Raw genomic sequence first — 25,507 nt, forward strand, 5'->3', positions numbered from 1 at the left:
TAGTACACTGCCCCAGTAAGAAACCAGACAGAAAAGGGCTTTGGGGTGTGGGGATTCCCTCAATGTTGGGGGCAGAAAGTGTAGCTCCTCCTCTCAAAAGTGCTGTACGAAAATGTTTTATTATTCTTTACCATCTGAGTCAGTACCAGTTTGGCAAGGTGTGATCCAGAAGTTTAACTGCTGCAAGTTTAGTTTTAATATTGTTTAGCAAAACCATTGTATCAGTTTCCTGACTGAGTCACAATCTTCTGAGAAACCTTTCACCTCAAGTGGTACCCCAAGTATTTTGGCTAGCAATATAGCAGATGTGATGACTAGGAATCAGTAAATTATCAAGTAGACATCAAAGGGGTTAAATGAATTACTAGACAGGTTGTCTACACCTGACTAAAAGGAGGAATTAGAAATGAGTATTACAACCTTGAACTTGAGCAAGAGCATCAAGTCCAGATGACCTGGCCTTCCTGCAGAAATTTACAAGCTGCTGCCAACCAACCCTTGTTAAGACCTGCAGCTTCTGCTGGCATACCCCCAAGACTCTCCTTTCACAATCCTGGAAGGCTGCCATGGTACCCATAATTCCAAAGCCAGGAAAAGAACACAACGAATCAAAAGGTCACTGACCCATATCAAAACAAATGAAGATAAAAAAAAATACATGATCACTTTTTTCTAGAAGGGTGTAAAGTTTAACTGAAGTTTTGGACCACTCAGGTCAAACAGGTTTCTTTCCTAACAAGAAATCCTGAGACTTTACTAAGCAGGGTATGAAACATAAGCATATCGCAGTGGTACAGATAGTACTCACTGTTTAAGTAGAAAGGGTTTTAACAGTTATCATGAAAATACTTGATAAAAGTGTTGAGGATGAAAAGACTGTATTAAGGATCATAGATCATATTTATATGATTCATCGTGGACCTAGGACAAGAATATCCCTTTTCCCATCTTCAAGTCATGCTGTTGATGGAGCCATTGACTTTGTGGGAAACAACATTGCCTGGCAGGCTGGGGAGAAAGAACACACCTCTATTTCCTTTCTGGTCATCAGCCAACTTGCTGATAGCATGTTAGTTATTCTACCCAGGTAAAAAAAAAAACAAAAATGGCAACCTCCTCGAATAAACTAATCCAGCGAAAAAAGGAAAGCCAAAAGGAGAAGTAGACCAGTTGCTCGAAGTTTTTATTAACCAATAATCTAGTAATGAATTCATTACTAGATTATTGGTTAATAAAAACTTCGAGCAACTGGTCTACTTCTCCTTTTGGCTTTCCTTTTTTCATTGGATTATTCTACCCAGGTAGTTTAGGGTTGTTGCTTTAGAGCTGTGGGATCTGATACATAATTATACTGAGGCATCTAATTTTATAACTGATGTAGTAAAATTACAGTTCTTTTCCTCAGTGTAGGACAATATTTCTGACACAGCACTTGGTTATAAAGTTAACCTATTTGGGAGTTACTATGTGGCCCATACTGCATTAAGTGAATATTTTCAGAGAACAGTTACTCACAAGATAGAAAAGTACAGCCAGTATTAAAGAAATAAATGTCAGCCAAGGATTAAAGAAAGTTTTCAGTCACAGAACCTCTTATGCAAAAATTGCTGTACCTCTCATACGGCATTAACGGTATGTGGATAGAGACCATGTCAGCAAACTGCTGATCACCTGTGAGACTCAGCGAGAAGGAAAGGAATAACAAAGGGGTTGGTACTCAATTTCCAGTTTTAAAACTATACCTGCTGGTATCCAGATTACACATATTTATTCTGTGGGTGTTCCAGGTATAGAACACACCTTAGAAGACTAATGAAGCAAAGCTTCTAACTGTTACATGGGCTGACAAGGGTAGCCAGACAGTTCAAGTGGCATACTGTCAGTCTGGGTTCAAGATACCATAAAGAGTTAAAAAAATAAATAAATAAAAGATTCCTGATTCACTGAAAACTCACTTATCCTGTGATCAGGGAGGTACTAGTTCATGTACTCGGACGTAAACTGGGGACAACTCTTATCCAACAAAAGGGATGTGTGGGTAAGGCTGAACTACAAAAGAGTGACTTCTAGGTGATAATCAGGCTGCAGTTAGGAATGCAGAAAATCAAAGATAATCAGGTTAAGTCTTTCCTGGAAGTAAAGCTGAAATATGAGTTAAGCAATGCAAATTGGCTTACATGTGAACAAACGTAGCTGATAAAAAGAATTGCCTTTAGGGAAATCACATCATATTACTTGTATACCAGTGACTGGGATTTGGGGTCAAAGACCATCGGGGATAGGTATAAGAAAGGTATCACTGTCAAGCATTCATACAGATTAAGAGATGTTGTGGCCTAGATATCTAAAGATCACAGTCAGCAGGTTAGCTAGTATGGCAATATGAAACCGAAACCACCATATTCAATCACTAGTCTGCAATCTAAGCTCCCTTAGACATGTTGAATACTGCATTTTTCTTTTCTTACCCATATGTAGTTCTGTCAAATGTTTCCAGAAAGCTCAGATCAATGCTGGTGTTGCTAATCTGATATGCTGGATAAATTGCATCAGATTTTTTTAATAAAACTTTTTACTGCATTTTAATCAGTTGTTTTCTTTCGGCTTTTCCCGGTTAGGGGTCGCCAAAGCAGAACGCCGGTCCGCTAATGATTGGCGGTAGGTTTTTATGGTGCCAAGTGCCAGCCCGATGCCCAACCTTCAACGAAGGCATGTCCATTCACGCATGTCTTTCAAACGCCACTCGACCGCGGGGAGGACATGCAGACGACACACAGAAGGTGCTCCAGCCGAGAATCGAATGGGAGAAGCTCTTGCTGTGAGGCGACAAAGCTACCGCTGCACCACCGTGGCTAGACTGCATTTTAATCAGTATGAAATCAAAATATAATATTATACATAATATTTAACATAACATAACAATTAACTAAAAAAAAAAGAAACTATATAGAAAGTCCATACAAAAGACTATATTAAACAAAACCATTAATATTTTTACAATAAATCTCTAACTTTTTTCCAAGATAAGTGTTTATGTGTAATATCTGATGTTCTGATGTAAACCCTTTGTAGTTCCTTGCTACACACATTTTTTCCTAGGCAAACAAATTCAGCAAAAGAGAGTGTATTTTTACTTTTCCAATTCATTGTAATAACTTTCCTGATGATAACCAGGATGGACCAAAGGACAGGCACTTTTGTGTTTGGTACTTAATCTGGAATTGGAACGTTAGATAAAATCAAGGAATTTGTAACACTGCAATTGTCTGACCACAGTGCTTTAGCAAAGTTTCTGAATTTTATCCAAAATGGAGCAATCACTTTATATTCCATAATCATATGTAACCAATTTATATCTAACACCTCCAACATTTTATTTTTCTCTGTTTTATAAATCAATGCAATTTTATGTGGTGTTAAAAATCTTCTATGTAAATACCTCCAAGTAAAAATTCTCCAATAAAGTGATGAAGTGGTAACCCAAAAATTAGGCTCTTCAAGACCACCAATACACCAACTTTCTCGTTTTATTGTAAGACAAAGTAGAAAAATAACACAAAGACACTTTTCAAGACAAAATAAAATAACAAAGAGGCTATTAATTTGGAAGCTAGGGAAAAACATTGAAGGGAAAGCAAATTATAGCTGTGACACCAGTGGAGTGGTTTACATTAAGTGTAGTCAGTGTCTAACTTATTATGTGGGCAAGACTGAAAGAAAATTAAGGAGAAGAGTGTATGACCATATACATGATATCCAGATTAAAAAAAAATCTAAGGAATGCTTTATATAAACACACACCAAGTTGTTTTGGTGCAGGGCTTTTATATTTTTGTTTTAGAAGCTATTCCTTTTGATGTGAGAGGGGGACCGTGGGCAACCAGATTAGAATACAGGGAGGTTTATTGGCAGATTTTGTTGGAAGCCTATAAACCCCCTGGACTAAATTATATGGTCTCCCTAGCCCCAGTCCTCACGTTAAGGGCAGCAAAGTTGTAAGGGAGAGAATGAATATGGAAAAATATTATAATATATACTGCCATGTCCCAGTTTTTTATTATGCATTTTTTTATATATTTTTTATACATCATATTTATATATACTATTTTTAAAATGATATTTTAAATGAATAAAGTGGTCTTAGAGCTTTTAAGCATAATTAGTTAATAACAATTTTAAATTAAGACAGTAGATGGTGCCATTGATATGTTATAATATTATAAGGGATCTTGTTTTATAAGATATTTTTGATTATTTTTATGCTATGGATAGCCTAGTATGTTTCTTCTTTTAAAAAAAATAACAAATAAATGAATGAAAACACCCTAGATTGTTAAGTAGTTTATGATAATAGGAGGTATATTAAATGAACAATTGGTGTTAATGGACCTTTTAATGTTATTGGTGGTTCGTAGATTAAGGAGAATATAAAATGGGAGAGTTGCATTGGATTCTATATGCATCTGAAGAAGTCTTTAGTGATGAAAATGCAGTGAATATGTAGCATTCATGTGAATGTAATTTTATTTTATTTTATCTTGAAAAGTGTCTGTTATTTTTCCGTTATGCCTTACAATAAAATGAGAAAGTCGGTGTATTGGTGGTCTTAAAGAGCCTAATTTCTGGGTTACTGGTTACAATTGGCCCTTCCTCTCTATATTTTGATTAAAAGTGATGAAGTGGTATTACTAATAGATGAGGTGGTATTACTAAAAACCTTAAGAAAGTAACTGATATAAAAGATAGATTAGAGTCTTTTAAGAAACATTATGAATTAATTCATAACAGTAAGTCAGATTTAGATAATAATGAGTTAACTGACGGCTTTCTAATACAAAATATAAAACAAGACTAACTAAAGAGCTAAATATAAGACTAGATAAATCAATCACTTTCAGAGAACTAAAAGAGCAGATTAAAAATTTTGAATATAATAAGGCATCAGAATTTTTGATCTGCAATAAAATGCCTCCATTAAGGTAGAAGGTGGGAAAAATCTTTCAAACCATTGGGCTAGGGGGGATGCTGCTGGTCTACATGTTGTAGTGAAGCTGTTTAGGGTACCACTGCCAGACCACATTTGTGTGTGACAAAGCAGCCTGGCCAATTTTGGGGGGCACTGTCACTGTAACCATTAAATATATCCCATGGAAGTCAATGAGCTCTACAAGAGTTAAAGAATGGAAAAAGGTCCATTTCAAAAAATGATGCAGTCTAATCTGGGCTATAGGCCTCTATAAAAATGTGAACAGGGGCTCAGACTACATGATTTTTTCAGGGGGCATCTTTTTTGCAAGAACCTGTTTATGTTTTGAGTGTGCAGAACTGATCCAGTATTGTTGCAAAGGCATCAGATTTAGGATGCTGAAAGAATTATGACTGAGTAGGGCTCCTTTCCCTCAGGTTTTCTGGATGTTACCCTCCCTTTTCCTCCCTGTCCCCTTTCTGTTTCAAATAAATAAATAAAAATTTCTGAAGAATACTTTCTGTTTGCTTGTTTCTATAGTTTTCATCTACTCTCCTTTTCAAACTGAAATTTGATTTTTAAGCCATGGTTACAACTATGGTTACAACTAATGGATTTTAAGATGAAAATGTCAACTATCTGAAGAGTAAATTGTTGAATACCATCTCACTAAATCAAACTCACCAAAAATTCAAACTTGTCAAATAACATCAAGCAGCAACAATATTTGTGTAATGGGAGGCGCACAGGGATCTCTTCTACTCCCCACAAGATCATTCAAGCAGAAATTATGAAACCTGACAAAAGTTTTGATTAGTCCACATTCTTTCAGTGCTATAGATTTGGTAGCCTGAAATTTCTTGAATGTTGTTTCTGGAAGAATGGTACTCTACTAATTTTATTATTTTCCCATAATTTCTATATAAGATTCCGACGGTATCTTCAATACATCACTTTAAAGTTTCCTGCTTAAATGTAGACTATATTCACTTTATGAAAGAACCAATAACTGGTGTCCCACAGGACAGGAGGATTTATTAATCAAGAATGGATATCATATTTTTGCCACAAATGTATGCACTAGAAACCAGCAGAAACTCATACATGTTAAAATGCACTTGTATTAGCAGAAAGAGATGCATCTGAAAAAAATGTGGGAAAAAGGAAAAGTTTTGAAAACTGGTGATGCCAGGGTATTTGTGGAAAATGACTATTAACTCTACAAAAGACAAAATAATAGTACGTTTATTACGGTCATAAAGAGTTGTTAAGAGGCTGGAGCGAGATTCAAACTGTTACATGAAGCCACCCTCAACATATTGGGTAGGATGAAAATATATATCTAGGCAGACCAAGCTTCAGAGGAGATAAAGAAGTTTAGTCAACAAATCTCCAGTCAACAAAGTGAGGGGTGATAACTGCTTCTTTATCCTTTACAAGTAAGGAAGGTCCAAGAAATTGTACCTGTGACACCATTTAGCTTGTTTCAAAACAAAATGTTACAATAGCATTAAGAAGCCAAGTAACACACTAGAAGAATCAGCAGAAATTTGAATTCAAAGCAGATACTGCTACTGCAAGAAGCTAAGAAACAGGAAGAAGACTAATAAGTATGTGAATTTGGAGAAGCTTGGATTCAAACCTGAAGCTAATATGGTGAAACAATGAATACTTTGAAAAATATGATAATGAAGTAAACTTGGTAACAACTGCAAAATCTGTAAAGTACTAATCCCATTATGTGATGTTTATTTTAATCTGATGGTTGAACTGAAACACAAGGACCCCATTTTATGTTGCTGCTATCCTTAAAAGGCTAAATGGAAAACATAAATAACTGCAAGTAAATACATTTTTTTCATTTTCTATATATATATTGTTAAACAGTTCAATTACTGTACTGTACATAGTACAAAGTTACTGTAATGGGGGGTTAACTGGTGGAGTTGGCTTGACTAGTAATAGCGAAGTAATAGCGAAGCTAGAAAATGTACAGAAAATAAAGAAGTAAATAATGTATTCAGTGAAGTAACTGTTGTCTAACTGTTAATGAATTTCTGAATGGATTAGTAACAATAAGCCAACAAAAAACATTAAACGGTGGGGATGAAGAAAAATTATGAAGTAGAAGTACAAAACTGTTGTGATTTACTGCTGCTTAGGGTACATTAATGAGTATTTGTGGATTATCTTACATAAACTGAAATACTAACAATTTCTGCTTAACTGTAAAGTTAGAGAATAGACTAAAGAATTTAGATTGTGTTGGGAATGGTAATTCTCTTAATTTCTTCAAGATAAAATGTTACTAAACAAAAGGAAAGGGGAGAATGCAAAATAGCTGGCAATTCTCCAAGTACTGTGAAGGTACTAGTTGCAGGAGTGGTTAAGTGGAAATTGGCAAGAGTTAAACTGATGCACTTATGATAAAGAAAGACCAGTTAAGAGATGTTCAGGCAATGTACTGTAAGTAACCTTCTTGGTAGATTAGACAGAATCAGTAATAAACTTTTAAAAGGGCAATTAAATGTATCTTTGAGATGCAGGAATATATAAACAAGTGAATAAATATTATTAAAATCAAATGCCCCCAGCAGAAATAACTTTTGAAAGTACCAAGTGTGAAGATATAGATGCTTGTTTCTTTCTGTGTGTGGATGTGCTCTTTTCTTTCGGGCTTGTCTGTGATTTTTTTACAAATAACTATTATGTTTTTATATCAACAGTTGGCTAAACATATGTACATTGTTGTTCACATTTGGGAGAGGAGAACATTGAAAATAAGTAGCTGTGCACCTATTTGCTAGCACAGGCAATGCAATGGGCTTTTGTATGAGTAACCTCACTCAGTAGCTTTTCTGTGGAGGAGTCAGCAAATGTACATGGCCAGATTATAAAACAAGTGCTCTCAGTCTAAATGTGGTTTAGAAAGACTTGCTTTCAGTGTAAGTGACTTACTTCGGTGTAAGACTTACCTATAAATAGACTTACACCAGGGACCAAATTCCATGTCAAAATATTGTGCTTCTGTAAATTAGTCAATCCTTCACCCATTACCAAATCATCACCCAAAAAGATAAAATGTGCAGTATTATGTTGTAGAACAAGTTTATACAAGGCACTACATGAGCGTTTACAATTAGTATCACTTTATATTACTATATAATATTTGTCATTTAATTACATGTTCTAATGAATGAGTAGTATACCTGGCTGTTTGCCAATGTGGATCATTTTATGTGGGACAAACATCGAGAATATTTAAACAAAGGACTGCACTTCACGAGTGATATCCAGTGCACATTTTATCTTTTTGGGTATTGATTTGGTAATGGGTAAAGGATTAACTAATTTACAGAAACACAATATTTTGTCACATAAGGAACGTATGTGGATCATTAATTTGGTAGAGTTATTTAAGCCTCGATAATAAGCATAGTTATGTTAATATGTTATTCAACAGTTCAGGACCTCTTTTTTGCTATTTAATCAATATTTATGTATGTATATTTATTAGACAGGGATTTTTTAGGCTGTATATGGGTTATTATCTTTTGTCATTAACTAGCAGTAGTTTTGTCAATGGGTAGGATTTGTACTCCATCTTTAACTATATACTTTATGTGGAGAAGAGGTCATCTTTTTTTGTTCAACACTGATGACGCCATGCAGCGAAACCAGTTTGTGTATTACTCTCCGTTTCTACTCAAACTTTATTGGTGAACATTCAATTTTGGCCTGTATTTATGCAATATTGTATGAACATTGGCTGGATATCATTGGATACAAGCTGAAATTTACAGCGTTTTTTATGTATTGACTTTGTATTGAGTGCTGGAGCTGTTGTTCTTTGTTTACATATCTCTGTTGTACCTTGGTTTCGTGCTCCATCTTTTTCCAGTTGGATATATATATATATATATATATATATATATATATATATATATATATATATATATATATATATATATATATCACACACACAATCTCTGTATATAGAATAAAAAAGTTATGGTACAAAGGTTCCTTAATTGCCAAATATCTTCATCCTGAACAGCAGTATTTCTTCAGAGCAAGTACAACTGTGTTTTTTTTTAATCTGAAATTTTAAAGTTGCATAAAGTAATATAACCAACAGTTACTTTTTACATTTGGAAGGTTAGCTAAGTCAAAGGGGAAGACTCCAATGAACAGTAATTTGGACATGACTTTCTCAGTCATACTTTAGCCCAGGGCTACATACTTAAAGGTGAAAAACACAGTGGATGAATTACATTTAAAACTGCAAAAATACTTAACTACTTGTCTACTGGCAGATGACCTAGGCCTGAAAGCTTTGTTGCTGCTTTTTTTTGTCATGAAAACCTTTAACCTACTTAGCAGGTGACAAGTATGTTAGTGTATAAATCCTTATTGTTAAATGTGTTGGCCACAAAAGAGAAAAGGGAAGTAAAATATTCTTTTATGCTGGACTTGCTCCTTAATTAGATAAAAAACTGATGCAGAGGTATTTTACGGGACTGGACAAAGGTAATTTTATATACACACATATACAGACTTAGCAATTAGTTATTGCTAAACTAGTTCTTGTTCCTGAAACTGGAAATGCTGTTCCCTTTCAAGTGCTTTGGAGGAAAACTTAGCAACAAGACCAACAAGTTAGTGAAAGCATGACCTATAACAGATGCTCATGTTTTAAGGCAGGATTTACAACTTTCATTCTACACACATTGTAAATTTATTCTGTAGATGAGGCCTACAAGTATACTGGTCATTAACAATAAGGCTATGAGATGATCTCTACATCAGCATCACGTGATACCCAGATATCTGACATTCTCAGGAACAGATCCTTCTGATTTAAACTGTTTTCATTACAGGCTTGGTTAAGTCTTGAGCTAAAGGACACCATTTTCTTGGCATTCGATTAATGCAACAAAAAACAGAGACAGGTTTCAACAAGACAAAATCATTAGTGAAGTCCAGATTGTGCTTCTCTAAACACAGTCATCAGAACAAACCAGTGTAGAATTGTTTGCATAATTAATCAACCATAAGCCGTTTCAGTGTCTCCAGACATAAATGAAAAAAAAACGGAATAGCAAATGACAGACTACTCACCACTCTGGGACCCAGGGTATCTGAAATGGTACAAAATATGTTTCCTCCCACCTGCCACATTTTACTCTCACAAACAGCTACTAACCCAATTTAGACTAGAAAGGGTCGACACCTTATGCAGATCTCATTAGAACAAAGTGACTGATAATATCAAAGGTGTTCCAGAAATCATGGAACGCAACTTGAGCATCTCTCTCTTACTGTTCATTTCCTGTTCATTTCCTGACAGGTTTATACTTCTCAACCTGTTAGTGCAAGAACTCTGGACAAAGCCTGATAAAACTGGGGGGACAAAGGCCCGAAAATAAGGACAGATGTTAAATATTGCTCTTATAATCTTAGAAAGTTGCTGAAGTAACGTTTTTTGTTAACATACATTTTCAGAAGGATTTGAAGTCTGAAACTCAAATGCATGTCATTATTTGACTGCAATCCACAGATCATCCTAGTGATTTGCCACAAAACCATAAATTTTATGAGGAACAGGCCAAAAATATGAGGCAAAAATCTGGGCATTCTGTGAAAATCTGGACAGCTGAGAGATATAACAGGTTATTATTAATGTGGTAAAAGGATGTTGCTATACTACGCTGAGGCAAAATAATTCTAATTCTAGCACTAAACAGATAACATACTTCCATGAGCCAGAGTAAATGTTAATGAACTACCTTTTACATGACCTTCATGACATACAGGAAAGAAGGGAGAGAGGACACATAGGATAACAACTACAGAATTTCACAATGAAGCCACTCTTATGGAAAGGGAATATTTAGTATTCCTTCTTTAACACTGGTATGGTTCTATCTCTGAAACTTCAGTTAATATGCAGAGTTACAGGGTGAGAAAGAAGTCAGAAACCATGCTGTCCAGAGTTTGATGTTTTTATTTGTGGCATCAACCTTCTTACCTCTTTGCATATCTTTCATGTCTTAGTAAAAGAATCAGGGACAATGCCAAAAATAATGGAGAGATAAAGGTCCCAAAACAGGCACAGCGTTTTAAAAACTATTCTTATAAAGTTGAAAGAATAATACGTGTTACATTTTTATGCATTTTCTGAAGACTGAAAGCTCAAATGTTTGTCATTATTGAGAAACCGTAATCCTCAATGATTTGCCAAAAAACACAAATTTATTTATTTACATTTATTAACCGGGTAGTGTCCGACTGGGCCAGTAGCCCATTTTCAGCGGAGACCTAGGGAGAAAAGCTCCAGACAAATTACATTACAGCAACTACAAGCAAAAAAACAATTATTAAGAATGCAGTAGTTAATAAACCATAATACAACAGTACAGTAGTTAATATGTCACAGAACAGTAGTACAATAATCAAGGATGCTACGTATACAAAACAGGTTTCTAGGAGTATAATAATACAAATTTAGTTGTGCACACAAGTTTATCTGATATTCTAATCAGAACTTTACTAGCAAAAAGGTGAAGACAGCTGTAGTAGTTTGAGGTGAAGGACAGTACAGAGTTGAGACGACAACAGGAAGGTGTTATCCTGGTGGAATACAGGGGCACAGCCAATTGCTGGTGAGATATTCTTTTAGGCTTTTTTTGAAAGAAGAGATGTTAGTGGTTTTCTTCTTGGATGTGCTGAGGTTGAGTGTTCCAGACTTTGGCTATTTTATTGGCATAGAGGAAATCACCATAATAGCTGCGCGACTGGGTAACCTTTAACAGTATTTTGTCAGAGGATCTAATGGACCTGCAGTTAATGTTAATTTGGACCAGGTTAGAGAAGACAATGAGGAATAGACCAAAAACTAAATTAATAAATAAGAAGCCAACATCCGGACATTCTATGAAATTCATTACACTTGAGAGGTACACTTCTTGGCAGTTTCCATTTTGCACCTGAAACTTCCACTCCAGGGGTGGCCCAGATGATTTTACAAATCAGACTGACATTTTGAAAGCCTATTTTTTAATTTTTCAGCAGCAATTGCTGCAGTAGTTTTAGGAAGAGAGAGACAGGAGTTTGATGACTGCAGGCCTTTATTCTGTAGCAGACTCAAGAAAGGACCAAAGTCCATTAAACTGAATGTTCTTAGTGCCTGACCTGTTTGCAGAGACTCCTTTGTTCCTGATAACACTGCAGGTTACAGCATAAACAAACTCAAAGGTAGCATTTCTACATGGAGTCCTGTTTTCCTATGAAATCTTCAGCTTACCCATTATCCAGACATCTATGGTACTCATAGCTCTAGTGATTTTGAGAGAAATACAGGTATGTTAACCCCACAACATAGAAAGATGACATATCACCTGAAGGCACTGCCACTATAACGGTTAAAAAAAATAACTCACTATCTAACATTTCTCCAGAATTTTAAAACGTTCATAGTTTAGTACTAGGCTAACTGCCCTTGTGGGCCATTTTTAAGCCTAGCCAATTACCCAAAGTGAGAATCAAACCCTGCATCTTGTGTCTGTAAGGTAAACACCTTAACCATTATGTTAAAGAATACTACTTTAAAATTAAAAAAACACTGCTCTATCTTCAGTTTAGGTTTCAATATTTTGTTAGTACAACTAATGTACTAATATGGTTGTCAAGAAATTCATCTCAAAAGCAGAGGAAAGTGAAATTTGAGATGTAAAGCTTGACAGCCACATTGAAACTATATAACAAAATTATGATTGAAAGATCCAGTCATAATTTTTTTAGTGCATAAAACTTTATCCACTCCATTTAGTATCCCTTACAGAAAAAAAAGGAGTGTGAAGTGTTTTACAGCTTTGAAGGTCATAAAATGCTTAGAGTTACTACCCAGACAGTGGGCAGAAGGGCCACCCTGAGGACAGAATGGCTTTAAAAGCTGTTAGATGCTTATTTCACTTTGCCACATCATAGTGTGTGTGTGTGTGTGTGTGTGTGTGTGTGTGTGTGTGTGTGTGAGAGAACACAAACCATCTACCTTTTAAAGCTTATCACTGCTGTTCGTTGGTGGCCAATACTGGCTGCTACTATGTTCTACTATAAGACTAGCAATTAGCAGCACTAACAGATGCTTTGTTAAGCAGTTTTCTTACATCAGAGAAATTCTTAAAGGTATTTTCCTGAATTTGGAGCTTAATCTATGCACTACAAAATAATTACACTAAATTAATTTTTAAAACTGTGCTAACAAAATAATTATCCTAAAATAATTTTTAAAAATGTATCACTATTTGAACCCTGTTTCTCTGCAAAGAAAGCATTTCATAAACAGCTCCTGTTTCAGTGTCTACCCAGCAATCTCTTACAGTTTCAAACAAATCACTGAATGTAACGGCTGTTCCAAGCTCCAGGCATGGTTATGTCTTTACCGCTAAAATGAAGAGTAAGTGGAAAGTTTTAACAGCATCTGCTGCCCACAGCAATAAATATTTTTTTTATTTTCATTTAAAAGAATGGTGCCAGGAGACTAAATACACGGCAGCAAATCCTGCTCCTAGTAGGAGACCAAATAAAGGATTCCGAAGACAGTGTTAGTAGCATATACTGCCAACAACAGAAATCAATCTTGGGATGCTGTGTTAATGAAGCCTCTAGTCTCCATTTGGCCATCTTAACTAAGAGATACAACAGCTATCTTAAAATCTGCATGGCAACACAAATATTAAGAGTGATATTTTACTTACTACTGATAAATTTATTTCCCATGACACAGGTCTGGAATATTAAGAGAAGTACTAACTGCAAAAATGTATTTCCTCCAGTAAAAACAAGGCTGTATATCAGTGTTTGTTCAGTTTAATTTGGATAAAAACATTATTGTCGGACAGTAAACAAAATCTATCTCTAGCCAGACAGCTACTGCTCTATTCTGTGCTCCATGGCATCTGCTACTTAGGAAGGAGTAGTCCCCAGTAACCCAGTTATGCCTGATGGCTTATTTATTATCAAAGTAATGTTTTAAGCCATGGGTTCCTTTACACTATTTCTATATAACACACTTACACACACACACACATATATATGTGTATATATATATACATATATATATATATATATATATATAAATGTGTGTGCGTGTGTGCATGTATATATGTTCCACTGCATGTGAACAAATGTATGTTTGTTTAACAAACGCAGATGTGTCATTAAATGACAATGGTACAGATGGCTGAACGATGGATATGTTGACAGTATGGCATGCAGATACAGGTAAATGGGATTGGGGGGGTGACAGCTTGTTTGTGTATTTATGTGAGTTAGGGTTAGGGTGTGCAGGTTTGTGTATTTAAGGGTAAGAGTTAGGTTAATGGATAGATGAAGTGCTATTTGTATGTTTTTGTGAATGTTTGTATGACCGAGTCTGTCTTGTGTAGTGGCAGTATTTTGGAATGTTTATAATGACATTAAGGTGTAGGGTTCAGGTTGGGGAAGGGGAAATGTTAGCCCCCATTACTAATGAGGTGCAGGAAGGGGGAGGATTAACACACATATTAAGCCTGGGACAGAAATTTCATGTCAAATATTCAATATTTCAATGTAGCAATACAGCAAGCGCAAACTCTTAAATAGACGGTATCTAGGAATGTATGCCAAATTATACAATTCATACATCCTTCCCTTAAAATGACTATCTATTTGTACCTTATAGTTTGACAAAGGTGACAATTTCAGTATTAATGGCTATAATGAGCAAGTTGTTAAGGAATCATACATTGAAAAGGAACAACTTGACAGATAGGTGATTTTAGATAATCAAGCTCATAAAACAAATACTTCAGGTAGTACCAAGTACCTGTATGAATGTTTTAAAGACAGGCTACTTACTGATTTTGGGATATTTTTACCAAAGATCCATTGACATTAGGTGTGTGTGTGTGTGTGTGTGTGTGTGTGTGTGTGTGTGTGTGTGTGTGTGTGTGTGTGTGTGCGTGCGTGTGTGTGTGTGTGTGTGTGTCTTGAAACCCAGTCAGGAACAGTGCAGGAATAGGCTTCAACTCTTCTATGACCCTGAAAGAAATTAAGACAGTAAATGCAGACTAAATAAATAAATGAATATGGTGACATATATATCCACTTTAATTTGTACAGCCTACACCCCACTCAGACTCCAATCCATAACCCAAACAACATTTAATACCACTGAAAACTGGCTTTCCAACCGCCAACTGATCTTGAATCCCAAAAAAAAAAAACTAATTACTATTCACCCCAAACCGGCAGTCCCCTCCACAACCTTTACTGTGATTTCTAACAATGGAACTATTATCACTCCAGATATCCACACAAAACTGCTAGGGGTGCACATAGATAAACATCTAAAATTCGACCTTCATGTAAGCCAAACCATACAAAATACAAACAAAAGAATTGACTCACTGCACAGGAACAGGACATTCTTAACCCAAGAAACTAGATCCACTATTGCCCGTTCCCACCTCCTATCAACACTTATGTATGCATCCCCTATACTTACCAACTTGGCTAAGGCTGAACGAAACCAACTATCACTCTGTTACAATCACATAGCCTGTTTCGCCAGCAACTCTAAATTTCGTACACATCACTGTCAAAACCTCAGACTACTCAACTGGCTTGAATTCCCTAATCTCCTTCTATACAAACAACTTAATATAGCTCATAAAGTGCTTCACCACCTTGATAAGGTACCTGCTCTCAAATCTTTAATAACTCCCCACACTAGTTCACGGCCACTCAGATCCACTGAAAAATTACTAGTCAAGACTACAAAATCCCGCAACGCAGCAGGCAACTCCCTCTTCCCGGAATACATTACCAAAACCTGGAACCATTTGCCACTAGATCTAACTCAGAAATCCTTATTGGTTAAATTCAAGTAAAACTCAAACTTTATTTCACATCCCACTGGAAATGCGCCTGTGCCAGCCCTTTGTGATCTTGGACTCCCTCTTTCCCATACCTCTCTCTAGCTCCTGACTTTAAAAAGCAGCACCTTAAGGCATGTCTTTTAAGCACAATAGAATATTCTCCTCCCCAGGAATCTTTGTCCACTTCCTCCAGTCTTATTATAAATAAACAGTGTCACTTGGAAAACATGTCCTCTACAAATTCAGTCACGACTAAAGCTACGAACTAACATATTTTTTCTACTCTGTTGTATATGACAAGTAATATGTCTTATAAGTACTGTATCCTCATTTGTTTGGTTAACTGTATCTTTTGTTTGTACGACTAATTGTATGCTGGAGCTTTTCTCCCTGGGCCTCCGCTGAAAATGGACATTAATCCAGTCGGACTCTCCCGGTCAACAAATGTAAATAAATAAATATATGCAGCTTATTTTAAAAAGGTAAAACATATAAACCATTTAAAAATAGGAAAATGCTGTGTGTCCAGTGCATTTCAAATAGAATGAGTAAGAATCCAATGGGAATACGTGTTAATGTGTGATAGTCACTGCATTGTTTTTCAGTCCTTACAGTGCAGTAAATGAGTCTACTAAGAGCTAGAGATTGGCTCTGGTGCTCATAAATGGTATGCAGGGGTATACAGCCACTCTCTGTATACTATGGTCTGACGTACAGTTCACAGACATATACTGCAGTCATTAATGGCAGCATATAAACCACCCCACTTCTGTATGAAATGTGCACAAGATTACATAGTACGCAGTGGTATACTAAGCACTCTGGTGCCCAATTCATCCCTGAACCTATCTCTAGCCAAGCAGCTGCTACGCTCGTCTGTGCTACATGACATCACAGTACAGCATATACTCTGTCATCACACCTAAATGTAAAGATTTCACAGCCATTAGGCACAAAGACATAGACAGAGCTGCTATCATACACAGCATTATGATTGGATCTCCAATCATAACCAATTTGTTATGTGCTTGAGACATGGCTATGAAGAAATTCATCTCGAGAGTAAAGCTTGAGATCTGAATCGTGGCATCATAATAGAAGGAGCCAGAGTGGGACTATTTGAATAATACTCTACCTGGAGAGGTTCTGGCATGACAAACATGCTAAGACAGTACAATCAACGAACAAGATTCACTTCAGCTCTGAGATACCATGAGGGGGGTACTAAGTGGATTCTAAACACAATCTGAAATTCACACAGCTCATAAATCTTGCCAAAAAAGCAACCAGAAGGCACAAAGACAACTGCATACAAAAATCAACAATTTTGCCTTAAAGCAACCAAACACAATTCTTAAAACTAGTCAATTGCATATTTGGGAGAGCTCAACCTAAGGACCCTACTCTAAACCCATTCTATCACCACATCCACAGACAACCTACTCCCACAAGACTTTTGGAAAGAATTCTCCATCCTTCCAGCTACCACCTCCCCCATCAGCCCTAATACACTTAATTCAACCCAGAACTAGCCATCCTATATACCCACACTCAGCATCATAAAATATCTGACAAAGACATCACAAAAACCTTGGATTAAATACCCTCAGATACCCCGTTAGGGGCAGATGTGATCTTTCCCTGGTTCTTGACTCTCTGTATACAACACCTCATATGCATCATATGCCCCACCACACCTCTATAACTTACATCTCTCCAAACACATTATGCCCAATGAATGAAAATAAGCAACAGTTACACCTGTGTCAAACCCCCCCAAAACAGAAGACTCCAAAGACTGTATGGCAATCTCAATCCTTCCAGCCCTTGGAAAATATATCTTCTTTCAACTATCTGACAACATTAAATAGTACAGCATTCTCCCTCCTCGCCCACATGGATTCTGCTCTGGTCATAGCACCATGACAACCCTCTACAGATTAACATACAACATCCTATACAGTATGGACAAAGGCCTTCTTATAGGAGCTGTCTTCATCAGTCTAACCAAAGCCTTTGACCTTGCTGACCAGTAACTGTCAAAAATGACTCTGTCCCTTGGTTCAAAAGCTTTCTAACCCACAAACAGTTCAAGGTAGAAATATCTCTTCCTCAGCCTGTACCAGTCTTCCCAGAGGCTTCCTTCAAGACTCAAGGAGCTGTTCTTTCACTATTCCTTTTCCTGGATTGTATTAATGCTGTCCCTTCACACTTCCCACAAACCTCTGTCATCCTGTATGTACACGACATAATCATCTACAGGTCCAATACCTCAAACTCCACCATCAAAAATAACTAGAAAAGGAAACTGATGCACTATTTTACTGGCTTACTCTTAACAAGCTTATATTTAACATCATAAAAAACAAATCCAATACCTTTGGCTCTAGAAGGAACAAAACCTTGTTTAGTATGACAACACCAGTCTATACTATGTAAAAGCAAAGTACTCAGTGAAACCTCTACATGTTTTAATACCCTGGCATCTGACCAGTCCCAACATTTTCAATACCATATTAATGTAACCTAGGTTGAAAATTAGCAATCTCCTCTTCTTGGCCATGAAAATACCATACTTCCTCACACCTGGAGGCAGAATGGCCTCACTGGAGTATGCACTATCTGGTTCCTACGTCCTAGGATGATACTAGGCTATTAGCCCGGAGGCACTTATAAGCCTAGCCAAGAATCTGGCCAATGTTCCCTCAAAGTCAGCACCTGTTTCCCCTGTCCAGCAGAGACACAGGTGGGACCCCAGGGGTGTATTTTCTGTTTCCCATCCAGTTGTCTAGGTTCCTCTTAAAGAGGGCTAGAGAGGTACTCTGCTTGACATGGAGAGGGAGTCTACTTAGATGGGAGAGTCTTTGGGACACACATGTATCCATCCAACAAGTTCTATTAGTGTGACAGACCAGGTTAAGGCCTTGTGTGCAGGTTGCGCGAGTGGAGTTTTACTTACGGATATGCAGCAACTCCATCAAGGCTGGGTCTGAAATGGTCTTGTATGCCAGACACAGGTCACCTCTGAGCAGTACACGTATGATACTGAGTACAGGGACAGGGCTTTTAGCCTATCTGTATAGCATAGGTGTTTGAGACCCTGGATTTTCCTGATCAGGAACCTCTGTGGTTCAAGGGTATTTATGTTAATACAGTCTAGGAAACATTTTGTCTGCAAGTTGCAGGTAGTGTACTTTTCCCAGTCTATACAGGGGTAGTTGAACTCTCCCATGAATAGGGTATTTGGTTGGCTGGTTAGTGTCTCCAGCAGGTCTAGGTACAAATTATGTGACAATTGGGGCATAAAGGATGACTTACAGCTTACTAGGATATGGTAAGGGACTTTATTTATGGTTATTTGCACATGGATGAACTCCAGGTCATCATCCTGTTTAAACCAACCTAGGGATATACCTGGTGCTAATGCAGATTGAGAAATCTCCACCTTTACTCCCTGTCTGTGCAGCTAATGGTCAAAATGTGTGGAAGGCAATGAAGTCTTACAATCCTGGAGTACTTTCTGCGGATCTGTGGCTTTAAACCATGTCTCAGTAACAGCACAGATGTCTACATTTTCCAGAGTGAGGAGAGCTTGTTGGGTGTGGAGCTTCTTGTTAAGGCTCCTAGCACAGAGCAGTAACACCTTTTCAGCGGTGCCCCAGGAATACTGTTTAGTTAAGTGATTTGCTTAGTGTCACCCAATAGAAGAAAGGACACCAAACTAGTTGTCAAACTTCAAGAGAAAGGAAAAAGAAAAGAAGGTAAAATAAATGAGAACACAGAATATATACAATTATATCAGATATGTGATTCATATTCAGTTTGCTTTGCAGACTAGTACAACAAACCTGAAATAGAATGTATTGGTCTGATAGTAAATAAGAACTACTTGACTCATCTGATCTACCAATTTCCAATTTGTATGATAAGCTGCAAAAATCACCACAGAGTTAGCCAGTTAATACTTCCCTGGAAAGATCTGGCATCACGTTTAAACATCTAATACTGCCTGTTCACATTTTATAAACACTTTGGAAAGTCCCCTGGCAGTTTTACTATATAACCAGGACTCTCCAAGATGAAGATCCAATGGCCAGGCACATCTGTGCTTGCAGTTTTTGAAGAGCTCACTAGAACTCTAGAAGTCCTTTTCAGAAACTCACTGCGTATTCTGGATTAACAGAAAGCATGTGTGTGAGACAGCCATTACCAAAGCTGTGAATCAGTAAAAAAAAAAAACAACCAAAAAGTTCAGTTAATGAAATATGCATAAATCAAATTACATAATTCTCACCCAATGGTCATTTACCTGTTCTGCTTTCAGTCAGGAATTTTGAACTATTATGGAAAAAAAGACTAATTTTTTTCAGTGGGTAGCTTTTGCAATAATGTTACTGAAGGCTAAGTTGGTCTCTTTCTCAGTGCTGTCAATTTCTTTAACATACTTAATGGTTTTCTTACACGCCTTCATTTTTTTCCACGAGTAAATGTTAAGCACTTCTGTCCTTTTTTACTCTCAGTGTAACCAAATATATGCACTATTCATCACTGTTGTTTCCTTCCTCTGAACTGTCTCTGCCCTATCAACTTACAGAAATGAGGTTTACAGAAATGCACAAATTTTAGATATAGTCTCACAAACTGCTTAAAGAAAGTGACAGCTTATCTTTATGTCCAAACCAGTCCCACAAGCCTGTTTCCTTTGCTCTGTTATTACCTGTAAGTCATTTGGTATGACTGACTCTCTCCAGGTTTATTTTGACTTTCTTGTTGTTACTGTTTCCTTTTCATCTGTACAATATTTTCATGATATTTGTTTCCCAGATGCATTTTTCACTGTACTAATACATCATTTGTTGGACTATTTACCAGCCACATCTCCTCCCTCTTCTTCATCCTCTGTCTTCCTTATGTTATAAGCAAAAGGGTATACTTTTCCATCCATACCTTTTCCAATATCCCTAAAAATACACTGAAAGTAATGACAAAGTAATGATCCCTGTGACAACTCTGATGTTATACATTTCTCTGAAAGGATTTAGTTTGTTACTACCCTTGGGTATTTCTCTCTGATCAAAAGTTCTCAAAATATCCTACTCAAATCCAGTGTAATCCGTTCATTAATGTTTTGAGTAGTAATGTGTCGAGCCTTGCAAAAATCTAAATAGATGACTTTAAAAGATCCCTCATTCCACAAGACTGATTAACTAGAATACTCACTCAAAGCTCTCTGGCAAGACCTTCCCAGTGTAAATCCATGTTGTCCTGGATTATCTGCTCAACTGGTTTGTGGGTATTCCTCAGTTATTTCTTTAGCAGTGACTGCATGATGTATTCAACCATCAAAATCAAACTGACAGGTCAGTGGTGTCATGCTTCAGTTTTGCTCCCGCTCTCAGAATATTCCAATCTCTTGCACACTTTACCACAATCTCAATCATCACCTTTCATAAATTACTTAAAAGGCTAACAAATGATGCAGTCACCTCTCTCCTCAGTTCTTTACTTGTGGGGAAAATCCTAACAAATATATCATTTCTGGAATTTTTCAGAACTTTTGCTTTTGTGAAAGGAATGGGATCAAACCCTTAACACGAGGCATATCTATCCAAATGGATTTACAGAATCTTTTTTCTGTACTTTGTGAATATTGACAGGATTTAAGTCTGGCAGTTAGTGCAGAGGACTAACACTTTGGGCTGTTAATGAACTATTTCTTGTGCCTTCCACCTTCATTTTCCTATTGTGTAACTTTGTTCAAGTCACTTAATCAGAAAGTGCTCTTGGGTCACCCCAGAAAAAGGGACTATTTGTCCAGAGGGCTTACCTGGTCAACAAAAAGGTAAACCATAATAAAATTTAATTTACAAGGCCTCATTTTTCCCACCATCCTTATCCTCTCCTCTTTTGCTCATGCAAAAGTAATTTCTGTCCCTTTATTTAGCTTTTGGTTGAACTAGATATCTTTTCTTTGGTTCAATAATTTCTTTTGGGGCATTTTTTCTACATTTTTCCTCATTATCAGTGAGAGATTATTTATTTTTTTACTTTAACATTTGTTTACCAGGAAAGTCCAACTTGGAACAAGCCAATTTTCAGCGGAGGCCCGGGGTGAAACGCTCCAAATGCATGTCTTGTAATGCAGGAGGAAACTGGAGTACCTAGAGGAAAACCCACACGAACACAGGGAGGACATGCAGACTCCACAAAGAAGGCACCCCAAGTGAAAATCGAACCAGAGAAGCTCTTGCTGTGAGGCGACAACACTAACCACTGTACTGTCCCTTAAGTTTGACATGAACTAATGTAGAGATTCTTTTTCAGTTGCCAAATGTTTTGCTAGTTACTATATAGCTTTGTAAATAACTGAAATTATAAAACTTTTATTTTTCATATCTACACACTGCCTGATTATTTTATGACATACCATTTATAGCACTTTCAAAGTGCTTGTTATAAATGTCTTAGTACATTTGTACTTTTGTTGAGCATACATTGTAAGTTAAAGAATTTGCTCATGGTGGCCCAGGTTGCGGTTGAAATAGGTCATGTAACCAGTCCACTTAGCCAGTTAATAAAAGTATGAATTAATAAAGCAAAGAACAGCTTTTCAATTCAACATGGTATAGTCTCTCTGAGGAAATGATCTGATGTTCCACAATTTTAAAAATAAGAACAATACATAAATGATTAAAACTGCAAAATTAATTAAACAAAAATGTATCTTACTATGATGTAAACTGCATAATAGATAGACAGATGATAGGTAGATACATTAAAAAACTGTATCTTACCCTGTGACAACAACATATCTCCCATCAGGTTGTTTCTGGAGTCGTTTCAGTGTTGAAAGAAGGATTTTAGCTTTTGTTTTCCCATAGAATTCCACTTCATCTGAGTGCAGGCCAATTTCTCTTGTCAGCTTGTCAATAGGTTTTGGTACCTTGGACCTTGAAATTACAATATCACTAAAGGGAACAAAATAAACAAAAAAAGAACATCAACACAACAAAGAGGAAAATGAATAAGTAAACGCTAGTGACACCTCCACACATTTCTCTAGGATCAGGATAATGATGCTTCTAAGCATCTAATATTGCCTACATTTACATTAATAACTGCAAAACAAGGCAAAATGCAGACTATTTAAATATTTTTTGCTTTAAAGTTTACACGATTGACAACACCGTTGCACTGATACTTGACTTCTATCTACAACTATTCATACACTGTTTATAACATTGAAATACTTTTCACATTTCACTATGTATTTCAACAATCAAGCAGCACAGAAAACTGCTTACCTTCAAATGAAAGTGCACAACTGGATTAATAAAATGCTACTGACAGTATGTTTGTAACTTGAGTTGTTACTGACACGCAAAATTACAAAAAATACTATCTAGTATGTTTACTGTGATTTACAAAATCCATTTTAAGACATAAAAAACTATATAAACTTCCACAGCTCCAGTGGATGGAATAAGATAAACGAGGCGCAGACAGAAGGAAAAAATATTGCCATAAAGATTTCCCTACAAACTCCGCAGTTAACAGTTTTAATAAATACATGTTTAATTAATGTGATGATTAATGTTTAAAAATACGTATTTGTTTGATTTTACTGTGATCTGTTGCATCACTGCATGCACCAAAGCAAATCAATCCCTGCCATAGAACAAGACATGCGTGGTACAAAAATGACTGCAACTCAGAGAAGGAAATGACACTTGTATCCCAAAAAATGTACTACTTAGATACTAACATCAGAGATGCAATGAAGAGTAAGGAGCTGTCATGCCAGAATTAAACAAACAAGCCCAGTTCTGAAAGATGGATACACACAACACCCATAAATGCTTTATTCCCCACTCAGCACATTATTAGTGGGTTAACCATACATAAGTGATGTAAATACACATCAGACAGACCGATCACAAACCATGTGCTGTGAAAGGAAATGTACTGACCCTGCTTTACTGGAAATGCTGCATATCCGCAAGTCAAATGGTACATGGGTTACTTTCTCTAAAGACCTTAACCTGGTATGTGACATTAATACAACCTGCTGGAGGGACAGATTTGTCTCCCAGAGGTTACAACACCTTTGGACCAAGACTCACAGTTCATGTCAAACAGAGCACCTCATTGGCCCTATTCAAACGCAATCTGGATGATTAGATGGGTAACCATAAATTCACGACTATACCACACCAAAAAGTTTATTACATAAAGCTTTCGGGTCTACACCCTCCATCAAGGGTATAGTCGTGTGTCGCTTATATTTGGCAGTAGCACCATTGTTGTTTTGGTTTTTTAACTGTAAATTCACCTTGGGGGTTCCACCGGTGTCCCTCTTGGACAGGGGCAATTGTTTCTGATCATGGAGATAAGGGTAGACCTTTGCTAGGTTTGTAAGGGGCCTAGGGACATTAGCCTAGTAACTTCCTATGATCCTACTGCTGAAATAAACTATAAGAACAAGCACAGCAGTTTAGTGCCGCCAGCTCTCCCCCACTGACGCTCTTGAGACAAAATATGTCAAGTTCCAGGTAGTCCAGTAGGGATCTTATCTAGTTCCTCTTGCTAGGTAACAGTAAATGCGGTTAAAAGGTCACTCCCATGGTCTCTGGCACCTAAACAAACTATCTAATAATCTTGTGACAACTAGCAACTATGTCTTGTAATAACTACACCTTTCAGTAACCCTACCATTGTTAATTAGCTCTGAAAGTTTAAGCCATGACCTGAATGCTTCCCCCCACTTTCTACCTAGAAACATTATTTATTTTATTATTTAATTGTTTATTTACATTTGTTTACTGGGAGAGTCAGACTGGACGCAGGTCCATTTTCAGCAGAGGCCCGGGGAGAAAAGCTTCACATTCAAATGTTACAGACGATTGTACACTTTGAGAAATATATCATTTAAAAAGTATAGCTTTAGTTAAAGCTTACAACATAATACTAGATTTAGACAAAAGTAGTAAAAGAGCTGTAGAATATAATTACAAGTTTAAAACATAGTTACAGATGTTGTATATGGTACATGAAAGCTAGAATACTTGTTACAAACTGGTCGAAGTATTCTGAAACAAGAAGTACTTTCTTAACACTTACACAGCGCCAAATTAATTTAAAAATGGGGAAAAGGCTTCACATCCCACACACAAGGCATTTATTATATCATTAGTCTTCCTCACCAACTGATAAAAATTGAAATGTACAATTTTTTTCCCTAAGGAAATGTCGATGCAGTACGTTTTCCCCCATTACATTTTTTAAGAATCTGCAGAAGGAAAAGTGCAATACAAGGAGGCCACGCAGCATGCAGGTTAGTTTTTAAACTGGGTTGTTACTGCTCTTAAACACTAGACAGTAAAACAACATACAATTAATTTTTCAAGAAATTGCAAAAGGGGATCCTAATTCATAGCCGCTTTTACTTAAACTACTTATGTGAGGAAAGCAGCATGTGTGTGTGTGTGTGTGTGTGTGTGTGTGTGTGTGTGTGTGTGTGTGTGTATGAGCCACTCACCCACATGAAATATGCCTTTCTCTACAAAGTAAGGGACAAAAAACTATTTGCACCATGGCTCATACATTTTAATTAAGAATA

General features: G+C 36.7%; 1 protein-coding gene across 1 annotated transcript in view; it reads right to left on the bottom strand.

Annotated features, from left to right (window-relative positions):
- The window catches only part of MTHFD1 (methylenetetrahydrofolate dehydrogenase, cyclohydrolase and formyltetrahydrofolate synthetase 1), a gene marked incomplete in the record, with an annotated part of 1,466,165 nt that overhangs the window by 873,661 nt on the left and 566,997 nt on the right, over positions 1-25,507 (bottom strand). Inside the window, 1 exon segment of the mRNA XM_044074387.1 lies at positions 22,683-22,856. Within this exon segment, the coding sequence (XP_043930322.1) occupies positions 22,683-22,856 (174 nt within the window).

This window comes from Protopterus annectens, chromosome 6.part0 (assembly GCF_019279795.1).
Source record: "Protopterus annectens isolate FY-2018-M chromosome 6.part0, PAN1.0, whole genome shotgun sequence".
Taxonomy (NCBI): domain Eukaryota; kingdom Metazoa; phylum Chordata; order Ceratodontiformes; family Protopteridae; genus Protopterus; species Protopterus annectens.